This window comes from Pangasianodon hypophthalmus, chromosome 23 (genome assembly GCF_027358585.1).
Source record: "Pangasianodon hypophthalmus isolate fPanHyp1 chromosome 23, fPanHyp1.pri, whole genome shotgun sequence".
Classification (NCBI taxonomy): Eukaryota; Metazoa; Chordata; class Actinopteri; order Siluriformes; family Pangasiidae; genus Pangasianodon; species Pangasianodon hypophthalmus.
Window position 1 is genome coordinate 4,455,855 of NC_069732.1, and position 15,689 is coordinate 4,471,543.

The window sequence follows — 15,689 nt, forward strand, 5'->3', positions numbered from 1 at the left end:
TGGATGTGACGTGCCCTTTAAGCGTGTGGAGGCTGCAGAGTTGTCACTGGGTTGGATTTCTGTCGGTCGACTGATTTTACCCGAACCTCCTTAAAGCAGTTTTGAATCTTTGATTTCGCTTCATGAACAGCGTGTAAGTGTTCCTAACTAAAAGGTAGTGTGTATTAAGGGCTCTTCTCGGCGGGTCTCGGCGATGTTCGTGCTTGTTTTGTGTCTGTTGTGTTTGCTGAACATTTCCGGCCCGGTTCTCGGTTACTTTCCCGAAGAGCGCTGGAGTCCTGAATCTCCTCTCCTGGCTCCGAGGGTCGTTATTTCTCTCATCTGCCGAAATTCGGCCCATTCCCTGCCTTACTTCCTCGGGACCATTGAGCGCTTGAATTATCCGAAGGACCGCATTGCACTTTGGTAAGTCATTTTTTCCAGGACGTTGCTGGTTTGGGAATACAACGGCTGCTGCTCTGCTGCTCTACAGCACTCCACTACTGCACTACACTACTGCACTATTCTACTGCACTATACTACTGCTCTACTGTACTATTCTACTGCACTACACTACTGCTCTACTGTACTATTCTACTGCACTACACTACTGCTCTACTGTACTATACTACTGCTCTACTGCACTCCACTACTGCTCTACTGCACTCCACTACTGCACTACTGCACTCCACTACTGCACTACTGTACTATACTACTGTACTATACTACTGCTCTACTGTACTATTCTACTGCACTACACTACTGCTCTACTGTACTCCACTACTGCTCTACTGCACTCCACTACTGCACTACTGCACTCCACTACTGCACTACTGTACTATACTACTGTACTATACTACTGCTCTACTGTACTATTCTACTGCACTACACTACTGCTCTACTGCACTCCACTACTGCACTATACTACTGCTCTACTGTACTATACTACTGCACTATACTACTGCTCTACTGTACTATTCTACTGCACTACACTACTGCTCTACTGTACTATACTACTGCACTATACTACTGCTCTACTGTACTATTCTACTGCACTACACTACTGCTCTACTGCACTATACTACTGCTCTATACTACTGCTCCACTGCACTACACTACTGCTCTACTGCACTATACTACTGCTCTATACTACTGCTCTACTGCACTATACTACTGGTCTATACTACTGCTCTATACTACTGCTCTACTGCACTATACTACTGGTCTATACTACTGCTCTACTGCACTATACTACTGGTCTATACTACTGCTCTACTGCACTATACTACAGGTCTATACTATTGGTCTATACTACTGCTCTACTGCACTATACTACTGGTCTATACTACTGCTCTATTGCACTATTGCACTACACTACTGCACTACACTACTGCTCTACTGCACTACACTGCTGCACTACACTACCGCCCTACTGCTCTACTACACTACTGCTCTACTGCACTATACTACTGCCCTGCTCCACTATACTACTGCCCTACTGCACTATACTACTGCCCTACTGCATTCCACTAATGCTCTACTGCACTATACTACTGGTCTATACTACTCCTCTTCTGCACTATTGCACTACACTACACTACTGCTCTACTGCACTACTATACTACAGCTCTACTGCACTATACTACAGCTCTACTGCACTACACTACTCCACTACTGCACTCCACTACTGCTCTACACTACTACTACTAATGCCCTACTGCACTCCACTACTGCTCTACTGCACAACTGCACTCCACTATTGCTCTGCTGCACTCCACTACTGCTCTGCTGCACTCCGCTACTACTATACTGCACTATACTACTGCTCTACACTGCTACTACTGCTCTAATGCACTACACTAATGCACTACACTACTGCACTACTACTACTGCTCTACTGCACTACACCACTACACTACTGCTCTACTGCACTACACTACATCACTACACTACACTACTGCTCTACTGCTTTACTGCACCACACTACATTACTGCACTGCTGCATTACTCTACTGCTCTACTGCACTACACTACAGCCCTACTGTAGTCTCTAATACTACTGTACAGTCTCTAATAATCTGCTATATGCAAACGAGTCCCTAATAAATAATCTGCAATATGCAAACAAGTCCCTAATAAATAATCTGGAATATGCAAATGAGTTTATACTAATTCATCATGCCCCAGATGTGTTTCTGTGACCGTTTAAATGTCAACGTTATTCATTATTAAAAAAAAAACCTCAGAGATGGTGATTCAAATGATAGAGAAGATGTCTGCAGTATAATCTGCAATATGCAGATGAGTCTCTAAAAAATAATCTGCAGTATGCAAATGGGACTCAACTAATTCATCATCTGTGACGGTTTTAATGTAAAAGTTATTCACACTTTTTGAGAAGCAACTCAGGGACGATGAGTAAAATGATGGAGAAGTTTTCAGCTCACTTAAAAACCACTGATTTTGCTTGATGCTATTCATGAAATAATCAGCACTAAGTTCACTGTAGCTATAAACGGTTGTTCCCTCAGCATCCTCTCTTTTTTTCTCTCTCTCTTGAGTCAAAAAGCGCAGCTTGTCATGTTACCAAGAAACTTCAAAACATAAACTCCAAAAATCCCATGATGGAAAACTTCAAGTTAGAGCTTTACCTCTGACTGTTACAAAAAGCTGACACTGGAGACTCCTTCCATAAATGCTCTCCTTACAGAAAAGTTCACCATATCAACGATTACACACGTTTTTTTTTTCTTTGTGGTGCGTCCACCATACACGACCCTCTGTAAGTTGTTTCTACAGAAATAATAACGTATTAAAACGAGTGCATTAATATAAACCTGTGATGTGCAGCTGCAATACTGTCAGAGTTGCTCTTATAGGAAATGAATCAACACCTCCTGACCAATCAGGTGTGAGAATTCAGCGTAGCAGTGGTATAAAGCGCTCCTTCATTCACACAATCCGACAAATGCTTGTGCTCTGCTTGCTCATGACTTGCTAATGAAAAATTTTGACAATATCTTTATCTGAGAGCAACGTCTGAGCTTAAAGTCTTTGAAATACATTTGTGATAATAAAATCAGAATCACTGCAAGTGTGAAACTGTGTAGGGTTCGAGTGCAGGCAGTACAGGTATAGGCCTGCTTCTGTTACACACTCCTCAGGGTGAGCACGCACCACACACACCACACACACTGCACAGTTTATTTGCTGCCATTTCACACTCAGAAGTCTAAGAATGAACAGTTTCACTGAACTGAAAATCAGTCCTGTGTCTTTTCCTGCTCTAAATGTTAGATGGCTGTGTGTGTGTGTTTTTTTTTTTTTTTTTTTTTTTGGAAAAATATTAGTTTTAATGCTATTCAGCCCACAGTTGGAAAACCATGTGGAAAAATGACCAACTCTGGGCTTCAGATTTATTATCTGGATTTCAGTAGAACTCGGTTCTGTTATTCTGATGTTTTCTTTTGGCACAAACGTCAGTGCAAGTCAGAGATTAAAGATGGAAAGGGTTCTCAAACCAACAAAAAAAGCAGCATTTAAAAAGAAAATCAGACTTTTTGTTTGTTTTTCCCATAACAATTGATCTTAACACTGCAACGCAGAATATTATGCTGATTTTTTTCCTTTATGAAACAACAAAGAAGTAATCATACACTATACAGGCCTAATATTTGTTCATATTAATAATTTTTTTGTAATATGAACAGCCTACATATTTGAGCAGTTGAGTCTTAAAGGTTTTGCTCTGTGCCAGTTCTGGGATTTGAACTAAAAAGCTGTCAACTAAGATCAAACCGTAAACACTACGGTATAACGCTAAGCTGCCCTTAAACCTTTTCATGTATTCCCAAACTTATTTCAACATTGTCTTTATTTTCTCATTATCCTGATACTGAATGTATAAATTTGGGGATTTGGCACTACTGTTATATGAAATTAATCAACCTTCTGACCAATCAAATTTGAGAATTCAAACAGTGCTGTTGTATATAATAAGTTAAACAAAAAGACATGTCCATAAACATATAGGGGCCTAGTTGTAGCTACGCTGGTGTCTGCTATCGGAGGGGTACCGGGACCCTGAAAAGAAAGGAAATGTGGAGGGAATGCAAACATCTGTCCAGCAGCAGCAGCTGTGTATTCGCAAGGGACAGAGCGAAGAGAATTGTACAAAGGCTGCTTAGAAAAAGTGTTTCTGTGGAAATATGCTGCAACTGTCTGTATTCCCAGAAACCTGTCTGAGCCTTATCACGGGGGAAGATATTAACACAAAACACTAAAATGTATTCATTGGTATGAGATAATTATTCCCATCATGCTTTCTGGTGAAAAGAATTATCGGATTGTCATCACTGAGAAGGACACGTGCGATACAGCCTTCCTGTGAAATGGTTGTAGGCTAAATGTATGCATTCTTATATTCTAGTAAACGCATGGGGACGTGCCGTTATAAGAAAATAACCAATGATGGTGTGGCGTGATGAGGCCTGATGTGAAGCAGAGTTACTCTTAACACTCCACAGTTTATTATTTTCCTATAAGAGCACGTCCTGAGGTGTTTTATTCGTCTTATACCAGATCAATACCAACACTACCTTTTTTTTTTTTCATTTAATTTAAGAACGAAATGTTGTACTTTTTATCTGTTTCTTTATACTTAGACTTAATGTTGTGGAACATCCACTGGACATGTTAGTTCCTGTTATCGCTTATGTTATAGCAGCTGTAAACAGTCGTTCCCTCACCAGCTTCTCATTCTTTCTCTGTCTTGAGGTTAATAAGACAAACTTTACCTCAAAGTGCTGACTCTGGAGACTCTTATCCAAGCAGGTTAAATAAACTCCTTACAGAAAACCTCACCATATCAATGGTTGTATGTTTTTATTTGTTAAATAACACAATTTTATTCTGTTTATTTTGGGATTTTGTGGTGTGTGTGCCATCAAATTCATGTGAATGAGTTGTTACTATAGAAACAAGAACAAGAGCATTAACAGAAAGCTGTTATTTGCGTCTACAGCCAGCGCTTCTGTTAAAATCCACATCATGAGCTTGGTGTGAAGAATTTAATAGAGCCAGTCATTTGTTACGTCTGAACTAATTTGCATAAATTTTAGAAAATCTCAGTTCAGACATTGTTTGTTACCTTCGCCAGAATTATAGCTCTGTATTGTGACAAGTAATGTTTGGTCGTTGTGTTGCTTCCTGGTAACATTCTGGACATTTCGATGCTTTTTTAATCTCAGGAACAGAAAAGTTTCCCAAAGATCCTGCCATAAGCAACCTCCAACTGAATCAAACAGCAACATGCCATTTTATTGACTGCATTTTATTATATAATATAGCTTATTAAATTAATATGTAATATATTATAATCATAAGTAGTGGCACGTAGTGTATTTATGTAATGGACCACATTTTGTATCTTAAATGGGTTTTAAGGTACACTGCATTTTCAGCTTACAGTTACAAGCCCTGAAAGCCAGTATATTAACGTCCTCTTTTGTCCTGCCAGTAAATGGACAGAGGTATCAGTTAACACCATAGTTGGCTCGAGGGTAAATGAAAGCCATTTGTGTATAGAAATAAAAGAAAGGCCTGTTTAGAGCTGTTATTTAAACATAGCACATGTTTTTGCATTGCTTACATTTTAGAGAAAAGCAGAGCTAAACACTACAGGACAGATGTGTTGCCAGATTCCCGTTTCATATAAAGAAATTAAACAGGTCTTTGTAGAGTTTGTGTGTTAAAGCTGTAAGAGAGGCTTTCACTGTTAAAATAATATTTATATATTTTATATATTTGAAGGCAAAAAACTGAAAACGCAGGAATGTTTCAGATCCAGACCCACAAACACTTGTGTGCCAAACGTCAAACTTCCACAACATTAAATGTAACAATAAATGGACAAAAAGTATGACACGCCATTCTTTAATTAAAAAAATTTAATCAATTAATCAATTGCTGTGTTTTATATATATAATAAAACACCTTGGGATGTGCTGTTATAAGGAAATAATTACCTTCGGGGCGGTAACAGTAACTTTGTGCTGGGCCACATCACATCACCCATAGCTGAATATTTTCCTATAACTGCATACCCCGAAGTGTTTTATTCTGACTATAAGTGATTTATTCTGACTAAACCAAATTACAGGTTTATATGAATGCACTTGTTATTATAATACATTATTGTTTCTATAGTATCATCCTATGACAGGGACTGGTATGGAGGATACTTCATGTAACCTAAGATTAAATATAAAATGTACAATCTTTGATTTGGTTTTCACGTATTCAGTAAGGAGATTTAAGATTTACAGAAGGAGTCTCCAGTGTCAGCACTTCGTAACAGTCAGAGATAAAGCCACAGGAAAGTCTTCAGGACAGTTTGTGCTTTGCATTTTATTTGTAATATGACAAGCTGATTTTTGTGTCCAATAACTTGGACAGAGAGAAAAAAACGAGACTGGTGAAGGAACAAATGTTTGTAGCTGTTCTAGCGTAAACTGTACCACCCTGCTGTTGATTATTTTCCTCTAACAGCAAGCCCCATTATATTTTATTGCTGAGTTAATGGCTAAAAGCTTTTAAATGTTGGGAAAAAAATCCCTGCTGATTACTGAGCAGTTTCACTTCTCCTGTGAGGCTGTTTGTAAAAAAATCTTTTGTTACTTAATTCAAAGAGTTCATTTCAGTGCAGAGTTTTGTTCCTCTTTGTGTATTGTAACTGAGCTGCTCTTCTAAATATCTTGAAAAAGTATTATTTTACACCAGGTTTGGCCTTTATGTAGGATAATACACACCTGTAGAAAGGAATAAGAGCATGCTGATATGACTGCACTGATTACAACACCTGAAAATGTGCTGTCTCTTCACAAAGCTTTAATGTGCTCATACTCATGCAAATGCGAGTCATAACGTGTCTAATTTTGTGCTGCACAGGGTTGCAACCGATCACAATGCAGACAACACGACGTATCAGCTCCGAGACTGGCTCGTCAGCGTACAGAAGCTGTACCACTACGTGGAGTGGAGACCTAAAGAGGAGCCGAGGTCTGTAAAACAGATCACTTATTGTGAAGTAAAGATTGATAATTCTCCTGTAAATACCTGGGTCACGGGAGACGATGTAAATGGTTGATTCTAGCGCCATGTCTGTATTTGTTCTCGTTTCACCATATAGTGCGGTCTTTACGTACAGTGTTGTCCAAATAAATAGTTCACTATATTATTACTCCCAGTGCTCCAGCGTATAACCGATGCACACTGCTTCTGTAGCTCAATATTTAGTTGTCAGGAGAGATACCATAGCAGCCAACCTAATATATAAATATAAATAATAAATGTTACTTAATGACTATGACAGGCAGCAAGACAATGCCTCCTTCACTGGGACTGACAGGAACAGAAACCACGCCTCTTTCACAGGATTGACAAACACTGAGGTCTTCTTCACTGAGACTTACAGGGACAAAGGCCACACCTCCTTCACTGACTGACAGGCACAAAGGCCAATCCTCCTTCACTGAAACTGACAGGTCCCAAGGCCACGCCTCCTTCAACAAACCTGATAGGGATAAAAGCCACACCTCCTTTACTGAGACTGATAGTGAAGGGGGTGTGGTTTTTATCCCTGAGACTGACATGCATAGAGGCGACACCTCTTTCTCTGAAACTGACAGGCACAGAGGCCACACCTCCTTCAATGAACCTGACAGGGATAAAAGCCACACCTCCTTCAATGAACCTGATAGGGATAAAAGCCACACCTTCTTCACTGAGACTGACACAAAGGCCACGCCTCCTTCACTGAGACTAACAGACAGAAAAGCCACGCCTCCTTCACTGAGACTAACAGACAGAAAAGCCACGCCTCCTTCACTGAGACTAACAGACAGAAAAGCCACACCTTCTTCACTGAGACTAACACAATGGCCACGCCTCCTTCACTGAGACTAACAGACAGAAAAGCCACACCTTCTTCACTGAGACTAACAGACAGAAAAGCCACGCCTTCTTCACTGAGACTAACACAAAGGCCACGCCTCCTTCACTGAGACTGAAATGCATAGAGGCCACGCCTCTGTTACTGAGTCTGACAGACAGAAAGGCCACACCTCCTTCATTGAGACTGATACACAGAAAGGCCACACCTCCTTCACTAACGCATTTGTCTATTGGTTTTCTCTTTTATTTAAAACAGGTTTATGAGAAATGGTTCGAGCTGCAGAGTGTCATTGTTTTTCTGTACTTATTTCTGCATTTCCTCATCATCAGGGCATACGGTGATGAGGAAGGACCCAAACACTGGACGAACCACCGATACGCTCACGTGATGAAGCTGCGCCAGGCTGCACTGGAATCAGCCCGAGAGATGTGGGCTGACTATTTACTGGTGTGTATTTACTTTAGCAGTCCTATTTAACACACACACACACTTTGTTCTAATTTACACATCATTAAGAGCATCTGACATATGACTCGGGGTGTAATGCATCATTTTTTTTCCTGATGCATAAATTAGATTCCTCCTGATACATTTGCATCAGTTTTAAATTTAAAAAAACTGAATCAGCTAGATTGGTCAAAAATTGATTTAAAGGCTAAGTATTAAATAAATCATTCTTTCTAAACAAATTTATTCAAATACCTTGTACATACTTTAATGCCTGCGATGTGAGTGTCTCGCAGCATTCACAAGCTAAGCATAGACGTGGAGAACGACCTAAAAAAATGGCAGAGAAATATTAGGAGCCGTGTTTTTGATTTCCTTTACTGCATTATGATATTTCTTAAAGAAGCCTGAATCACTGAACTGAATCACTAGTTTGAATCAGTGTTTGGTGTTTTGAATTGAATCACTTCTGAATCAAATTCAGTATCAGAGAATCGTGGATGGAATTGGTATATATACATATACTGTATACTGTATATATGTGTACATGTGTGTATTTGATGTATTTCATTCACCCCAGTATCTTTCTCTCTCTCTCTCTCTCTCTCACACACACACACACACACACACACACACACACACACACACGTTTTCACTTCTCGGCTATCAGGTGGTCGACTGTGACAATCTCCTGATCAACCGAGATGTGTTGTGGAAGATGATTAGAGAGAATAAGACCATCGTTGCCCCAATGCTGGAGTCTCGAGCAGCTTATTCCAACTTCTGGTGTGGGATGACCTCTCAGGTGTGGATGTGTATTAAAACATGGCTTCTTTTACTGTACTTTTATTAAAACCATGATCGAGATGGTTGATGTTGGCCAAAATAAAAATAAAATGTGTGTGTTTGTTTGAAAGGGCCAGAATTCTGTATCTTCAGGGTACCACGATGCGATTATAAATGGGTTTTCTGTTCATCCTAATATGTCCATATTTTTTAATTATTATAGTCATTTTTATTACTATAGTCTGAATTATAATTTCTCCATTAAATGAATTTTTTTTTCTAAAATGTGTATTATTTATTATTTGTCACCTACCCCTAAACCAGCATCTTTTTTGGCTACATGACCATCATTAATTTAATGTTTTTAACTCATTTTTTAACCCTTTGTGTTAGTTCTCTAGTTAATATAAAAAAAAAAAAACTAAAATGATTTGTCTTAAAAGTGATAATTACAGGTAAATAGTTCATTTCCAACAGGCATGTACTAGAGTCAGTTTTTCTGTGAATCAAATGAATAAAAAATGGCACCCTATTGGGCAAGTAGTACACTATGTAGGGTTTACAATCCTCTTAAATGATGCCCTATGTAGTGAACAGGAAGCCATTTGGGATTTGATCTAATGATGGCAAATTTTTTATTTAATTGCTTTTAGCGAATATCAATGCAGTGTGAAGCGCTACTGATAATGTCAGTTCTGTAAAATCTGTCGTTTTTTGCATTAATGTTTATATGAAAGTTTTAAAGGAATTTGATAGCCTGTATGTCAAATTTGAACATTTTACCTTTAGGCATAAATCAATACACTGATGCAGAGCTTTCATGAGAAAACCATAATATAGAAAAAAAATGGATTATATTCCACATGGCTACAGTTAACTTTCCATAATTCCGTGTTCCTTAAGGGTTACTATAAGCGCACACCTGCGTACATACCGATACGCAAGCAGGTGAGGAAAGGCTGCTTCGCCGTGCCCATGGTTCACTCCACCTTCCTGGTGGATCTGCGCAAAGAAGCGTCCAGGCTCCTTGCGTTTCACCCTCCGCACGCTGACTACAGTTGGGCCTTCGACGACATCATAGTGTTCGCCTTCTCAGCCCGAATGGCAGGTGAGTACCTTTCTAACACATTTCTAACACTAATTATCATATCTAACAGGACACACATAGCTTTTAACCCCTGAGTAGACATTCAGAAGTATGATACTCTTTTTGTTTTTTTGTCCTGTCCAGAGGTGCAGATGTTCGTGTGTAATAAAGAGATGTATGGGTTTTTGCCCGTTCCCCTGCGCTCCCACAACACGCTTCAGGACGAAGCCGACAGCTTCCTTCACGCTGCCCTGGAGGTCAATGGTGAGTTCTCTGGCTCAAGGTGTTATTCAGATATCTGGAAAGCCAGATTTTTTTTAATAAGATGTTTGAATAAGGCATATGTAACATGAACCAACAACGAAACAAATACAGTGTGTTATCATGTAATTTTGTAAAAGTACCTATAAATATGTAAGGAATAAAGCACTTGGGGGTGTGCTGTTATAGGACAATGATCAACAACATAGTTGTGTGATGCAGAGTTACTGTTATTTTCCATTAGCAGCACGTTTCGAAGCATTTTATTCCTCTTATATTTCAGAAATTTGCCAACAATTACAATCTTTTATTTATTAAAGAACGGCACAATCATAGTTTTTAACAGTTTACATTCATCATTTAATGTTGTGCGACGTCCAAAAAAGAAGTTAGTTCCTGCAATATGTTATAACAGATATAAAGAGTCATAAAACAGATATAAAATTTAATGGAACACCAGAAAACAACAGATCTGTGCTGAAGACTTTCCCGTGGCAGAAAACCTAAAGTTATAGCTTTACCTCTGACTGGTACAAAGTTCTGACACTGGAGACTCCTTCCAAAACTTCCCCATTTCAGTGTTTATACATTTTCCCTTAATTTATCCATTTGTTATTCGTCTTAGATTATGTGGAGCGTCCACCCTACAAGTCCCCGTGAATGAGCTGTTACTGTAGAATTAATGACATGTCCAAATGAGTATATCATTACAAACGTATGATTTGAATTACAGCCTCTTGTGAAAAGAGCCTGAGGAAATATTTAGCTATACGTAGCTATCAGCTACTACTTTAACTGTCTCTAAACTCACTTTACATGTGGAAATTCCTATATCATAGCCAAGATGGCATTAGGCAGCAAAGCCAAATTCACTTTGAAACAGTTTCATTGTAGTGATGACACCGTGCAGTGGATCACAGAAGAAACATTCTGTGTTTTTCTGTTTGTTTTTTTTTTTATTCCTCACAATATAATAAAAATCATTCGTTGAAATATTTAAATACTATCTATTTAAAACATGGATATTGAAATCGCCAAAGTCTTTTGGATTGCCTAACTGTCTCACTTCTGTCCTCATGTAGTGCGACATCCCCCTATCGAGCCCTCCAGGTACCTCCTCCCTCCCGTCAGACAGCCTGATAAGATGGGCTTTGATGAGGTACGATGTGTGTATTTCAGATCTGCATGAAAACTCCATCACGTATCCATTAGGAACTGAAACATCTACATATATCGATTCGTGTGTGTGTGTGTGTGTGTGTGTATATGTGTGGCATGTACGCAGGTGTTCATGATAAACCTGCAGCGTCGGTCCGATCGGCGAGAGCGCATGCTCAGAGCGCTCCGCATGCAGGGGATTGACTGCAAGATCGTAGCTGCTGTCGATGGCAAGTAAGTTGGTTTTTTCTGACGTTCTTGAAACAGCATGTTACCAAAGCATTAAATTCAGTTCCATAATTTTTTTTCTTAGTGCTTCTATACAAAACTGATTCAGACAATGATGACATGGATCCTAGAAGCTATATCCCCGATTCTATAAATCTGTGTGCCATACTAGTTAGCTAGCTAACAAACACACGATTGTGTAGACTTTGACAAGTTTGGCTGCTGCGACTTCAGACTAAAATACCAAAATCCCATTCATGTCAATTTGTGAAAAATACAAATTAACTAGCCGGCTAGCTAATAGGGATAGTAGGAGGGCATGGGGGTGTTTCAAAATTTGCATATTGATGCATATTCATAGATCATGAATAATACACATTCAGAGAGTATGGGAGTTCATGGCAAGTTGCCTGAGCCAGCAGAAGGTGCTAAAATGACACCCTGTTCCTTCAAATAACTAAAAAAAAAAATTATTTATTGTATTATAATTCCGACATTTTTCTCAGAGCCATGAACGTGAGTGAGATCCACAGTATGGGGATCCACATGTTGCCAGGCTACAGCGACCCCTACCACGGCCGGCCTCTAACAAAAGGAGAGCTGGGCTGCTTCCTCTCTCACTACAACATCTGGAAAGAGGTAAAAAAGCTGCTGTGCATGAACAAAGCCTCTGTATCTGACTGCATATGTTTCTGTGTGAAGCACTGATTGATTAAACGCTGGGTCTTGATTGACAGATTGCCGAGCGTGGCCTGAAGACCTCCCTGGTGATCGAAGACGATCTGCGGTTTGAGATTTTCTTCAAGCGGCGCCTGAAGAACCTGATGAGTGAGGTGGAGAGAGAAGGGCTCGACTGGGACCTGATGTGAGCTGAATGCTTTTCCAGAAGCACTCACAGGCACTTGAGTGTGTTTGTTTGTATAAGAAGTGTTTCCTTTTTTTTTTTTTTTTAATCTCAGTTACATCGGGAGAAAGAGGATGCAGGTGGACCATCCGGAGAAAGCCGTGCCAAACATACACAACCTGGTAGAAGCGGACTATTCCTATTGGACGCTGGGTTACATGATGTCATTACAAGGAGCCAAAAAGCTTCTGAGGGCAGAACCGCTGAGCAAGATGCTGCCTGTGGATGAATTTCTTCCTGTCATGTTTAATAAACATCCTGTGTGAGCTTCACAACACACACACACACACACACACACAAAGCTACACTGCACCAGGCTCGTGGACAGTAAGGATGAGTCATTTTTTTTTTTTTTTTTTGATAATGACTGAATTCCTGCTGAGGGATTCCTTTTTCCAAATTACAAAATCAGTGTGTTAAAACTGAAGACTAGAACACACACAAACACACACACACACACATCATAGACACTGTGTTCTCAGGAAGTGCTCAGTTGTGAAGGGAAAATGTAAGATAATCTGTTTCTGTAAATCACAGTCTACAGAATTTGTATCTTTGAGTCCATACTGAGTCTATGAAAGTCTTCATCTTTTTTTTTCTTTTTTTTTTTTTAACTGATTTTATTAGCTAACTAGCTAACATGAACTATATTAACAGGATTTCTTTTGGGATTTTTAAAGTCATACTTGTTTATGCTAATGCTAGCCAACATGAGTTAATCTAACAAGAATTCTATGAGTCATGTCAGCTTTTTCTGGAAATTTTCAGATGATCATAATCTTCACACCTAACTTTAGCTAGCACGCTAACATAAACTAACCCGACAGGATTTTTGGAGAAGTCATATTCATAATCTTCACTAGCTAGCTAATAAACTAGCATCGACTAAACTGACTGAAGTTACCAGAGAATTTTGGAAATCACTTAAATGCTAATCTCTGCTAGTACTAGCCAGTTTGTTAACATGATCCAAAGGATTTCAAAATCATATTTATACATATTTCTAATCTTCACTTCTAACACTAGCCCACTGGCAAGGATGGGCTAATCTGACAGATTTTCATATAAATGTGTGTACATATGTCTTGCTGGTAATTATGGCTAGTTGGCTAATATAAGTTAAACTGACAGGATTTATGCAGCATTTAAATCTCTATAAATGTTCATAATCGTCACTAGAAGGTATTAGATTACTACAAAACATTTGAGAGGAATTGTGTTCAGATGGGTTGAATTTGGGATATTTTTTTTATCTGTAGTGTAAAACTTCATTTGACATTAGAAGACAAAAGGGATTCAGATTCAAGATGGAGGTTCGACTGTCTGTGGGATCCTTTTGTCCAATTTCTGTAGTTAAAATAGCAGATACAGTGTCGGGAAACCGCATAAGCAAGTCTAGTTTAGATACAGAACAATGGTATTCGGTGGCTACAGTCTTCTGTTAATTAGCTACATTAGCCTCGTAGCTTCAGTGCAAAACTAAAGCTGCATTTGAGTTAAAAGTGAAAATTGTGTACATTTGATTTTGTTCCCCCCCAAACTACTTCTTCATCTCACTATTTTCTCCTATTGCAGCTCAGACTACATGGAGCAGTTTGAGAAGCGAGACCTGAAGGCGTTCTCGGCCGAGCCCCTGCTGGTCTTCCCCACTCACTACACGGGCGAGCCGGGCTACATCAGCGACACGGAGACGTCCACCGTGTGGGACAACGACGGCATGCGCACAGACTGGGACAGAAAACGCTCACGCAAGACTCACGAGCAGGACGAGATCAGCACGGAGGCTCAGAACTCAGACGTGCTGCAGTCTCCTCTGGACAGCACGGCGAGGGACGAGCTCTGAGCCACGCTCCATCCCAGACGCTCCAACCAGAGAGGGAGGAAATTCTCCAGAGAATCACATTTTTTTAACATTACCACACTGTTTGTGCCTTTTGACTGACCAAAGAAAGACTCTTTTCAAGTGCTGGATTCAAGTTTTTTGTTTTCTCTAATCCTAAACCTCTGTGTCTTTAGTTGTTCTACATGATCATGTGACTGATGCTTTTCCTGCCTGCTGTAGTCCACTTATTTCAGTCCTAAGGCTGATGGCAGACAAGAGTCATAGATTTGGTTCATTTGGCACTATTCGGTTCTATTAGTACTATTAGTGATGCCATCTTTTTTTTTTTTTTTTTTTTTTTTTTTAGAGCATGTTGATAAATCTGTTGTTTTTTAATACTATATTACCCATCTATGCATCCGTGGGGGAACACATATTTGTGTTATCTCATTTTATGTTTCATCACCATCTGTACAAATGTATCATCATGAAAACTCCAAAAGAAGTCCATCCTGAGAAGAGGCAGTTGTATGTGCACTTGGTTTTTAAAGGTACGATGAGCTGATGCATGAAAGAGAAAAATTGTAATTGAAGCAATCACATAGAGTCACAATGTATGCCTTAAAAATGTAGATGAAATAACACTCCAGATCGATACAAAACGTTGTAGTGTGGCCTTTTACGAGGAACACGATGTGATGACTGTTTCGTAGTTCTCAGTGCTCGCAGGTTTATTTTATTCAGGAGAGTAGTCATAGAGGTAATTTCCTGTCAGATATGATCATACACAATCATACCAAATCTTAATTCTGAGTCATAAGTTTCAAACTCTGACCACCTGTACGCTTGCTCATTCATACGATTATCCAATCGACCAATCACGTGACAGCAGCTCAATGCATAAAATCATGCAGATACAGGACAAGAGCTTCAGTTAATGTTCACATCCGACTTCAGAATGGGCAAAATGTGATCTCAGTGACTTTAACCATGGCATATAGTTGGGGTCATAAGTTTACATATGCCATGCAGAATCTGCAATATGTTAATAATCTTTAAAAAA

The 15,689-nt window shown here is 39.4% G+C and overlaps 1 protein-coding gene across 1 annotated transcript; it reads left to right on the top strand.

Moving 5' to 3' along the window:
- Nucleotides 1-15,288, top strand: colgalt1a (collagen beta(1-O)galactosyltransferase 1a). Its single transcript, XM_026945943.3, has 12 exons — nt 1-405; nt 6,928-7,038; nt 8,263-8,380; nt 9,051-9,185; nt 10,070-10,274; nt 10,398-10,517; nt 11,597-11,673; nt 11,800-11,906; nt 12,407-12,539; nt 12,638-12,765; nt 12,860-13,066; nt 14,380-15,288. Exons 1-12 carry the CDS (start codon nt 194-196, stop codon nt 14,645-14,647), a joined length of 1,821 nt encoding a protein of 606 aa, XP_026801744.3. The 5' UTR covers nt 1-193; the 3' UTR covers nt 14,648-15,288.
- The last annotated feature ends 401 nt before the right edge of the window (nt 15,289-15,689 follow it).

Excerpts from the sequence above, each read along its gene's own strand:
- colgalt1a (XM_026945943.3), top strand. The coding sequence starts at position 194 with ATGTTCGTGCTTGTTTTGTGTCTGTTGTGTTTGCTGAACATTTCCGGC. Across the intron at positions 406-6,927 it reads AAGGACCGCATTGCACTTTG|GGTTGCAACCGATCACAATG; the intron begins GTAAGTCATTTT and ends TGTGCTGCACAG. Across the intron at positions 8,381-9,050 it reads TGTGGGCTGACTATTTACTG|GTGGTCGACTGTGACAATCT; the intron begins GTGTGTATTTAC and ends CTCGGCTATCAG.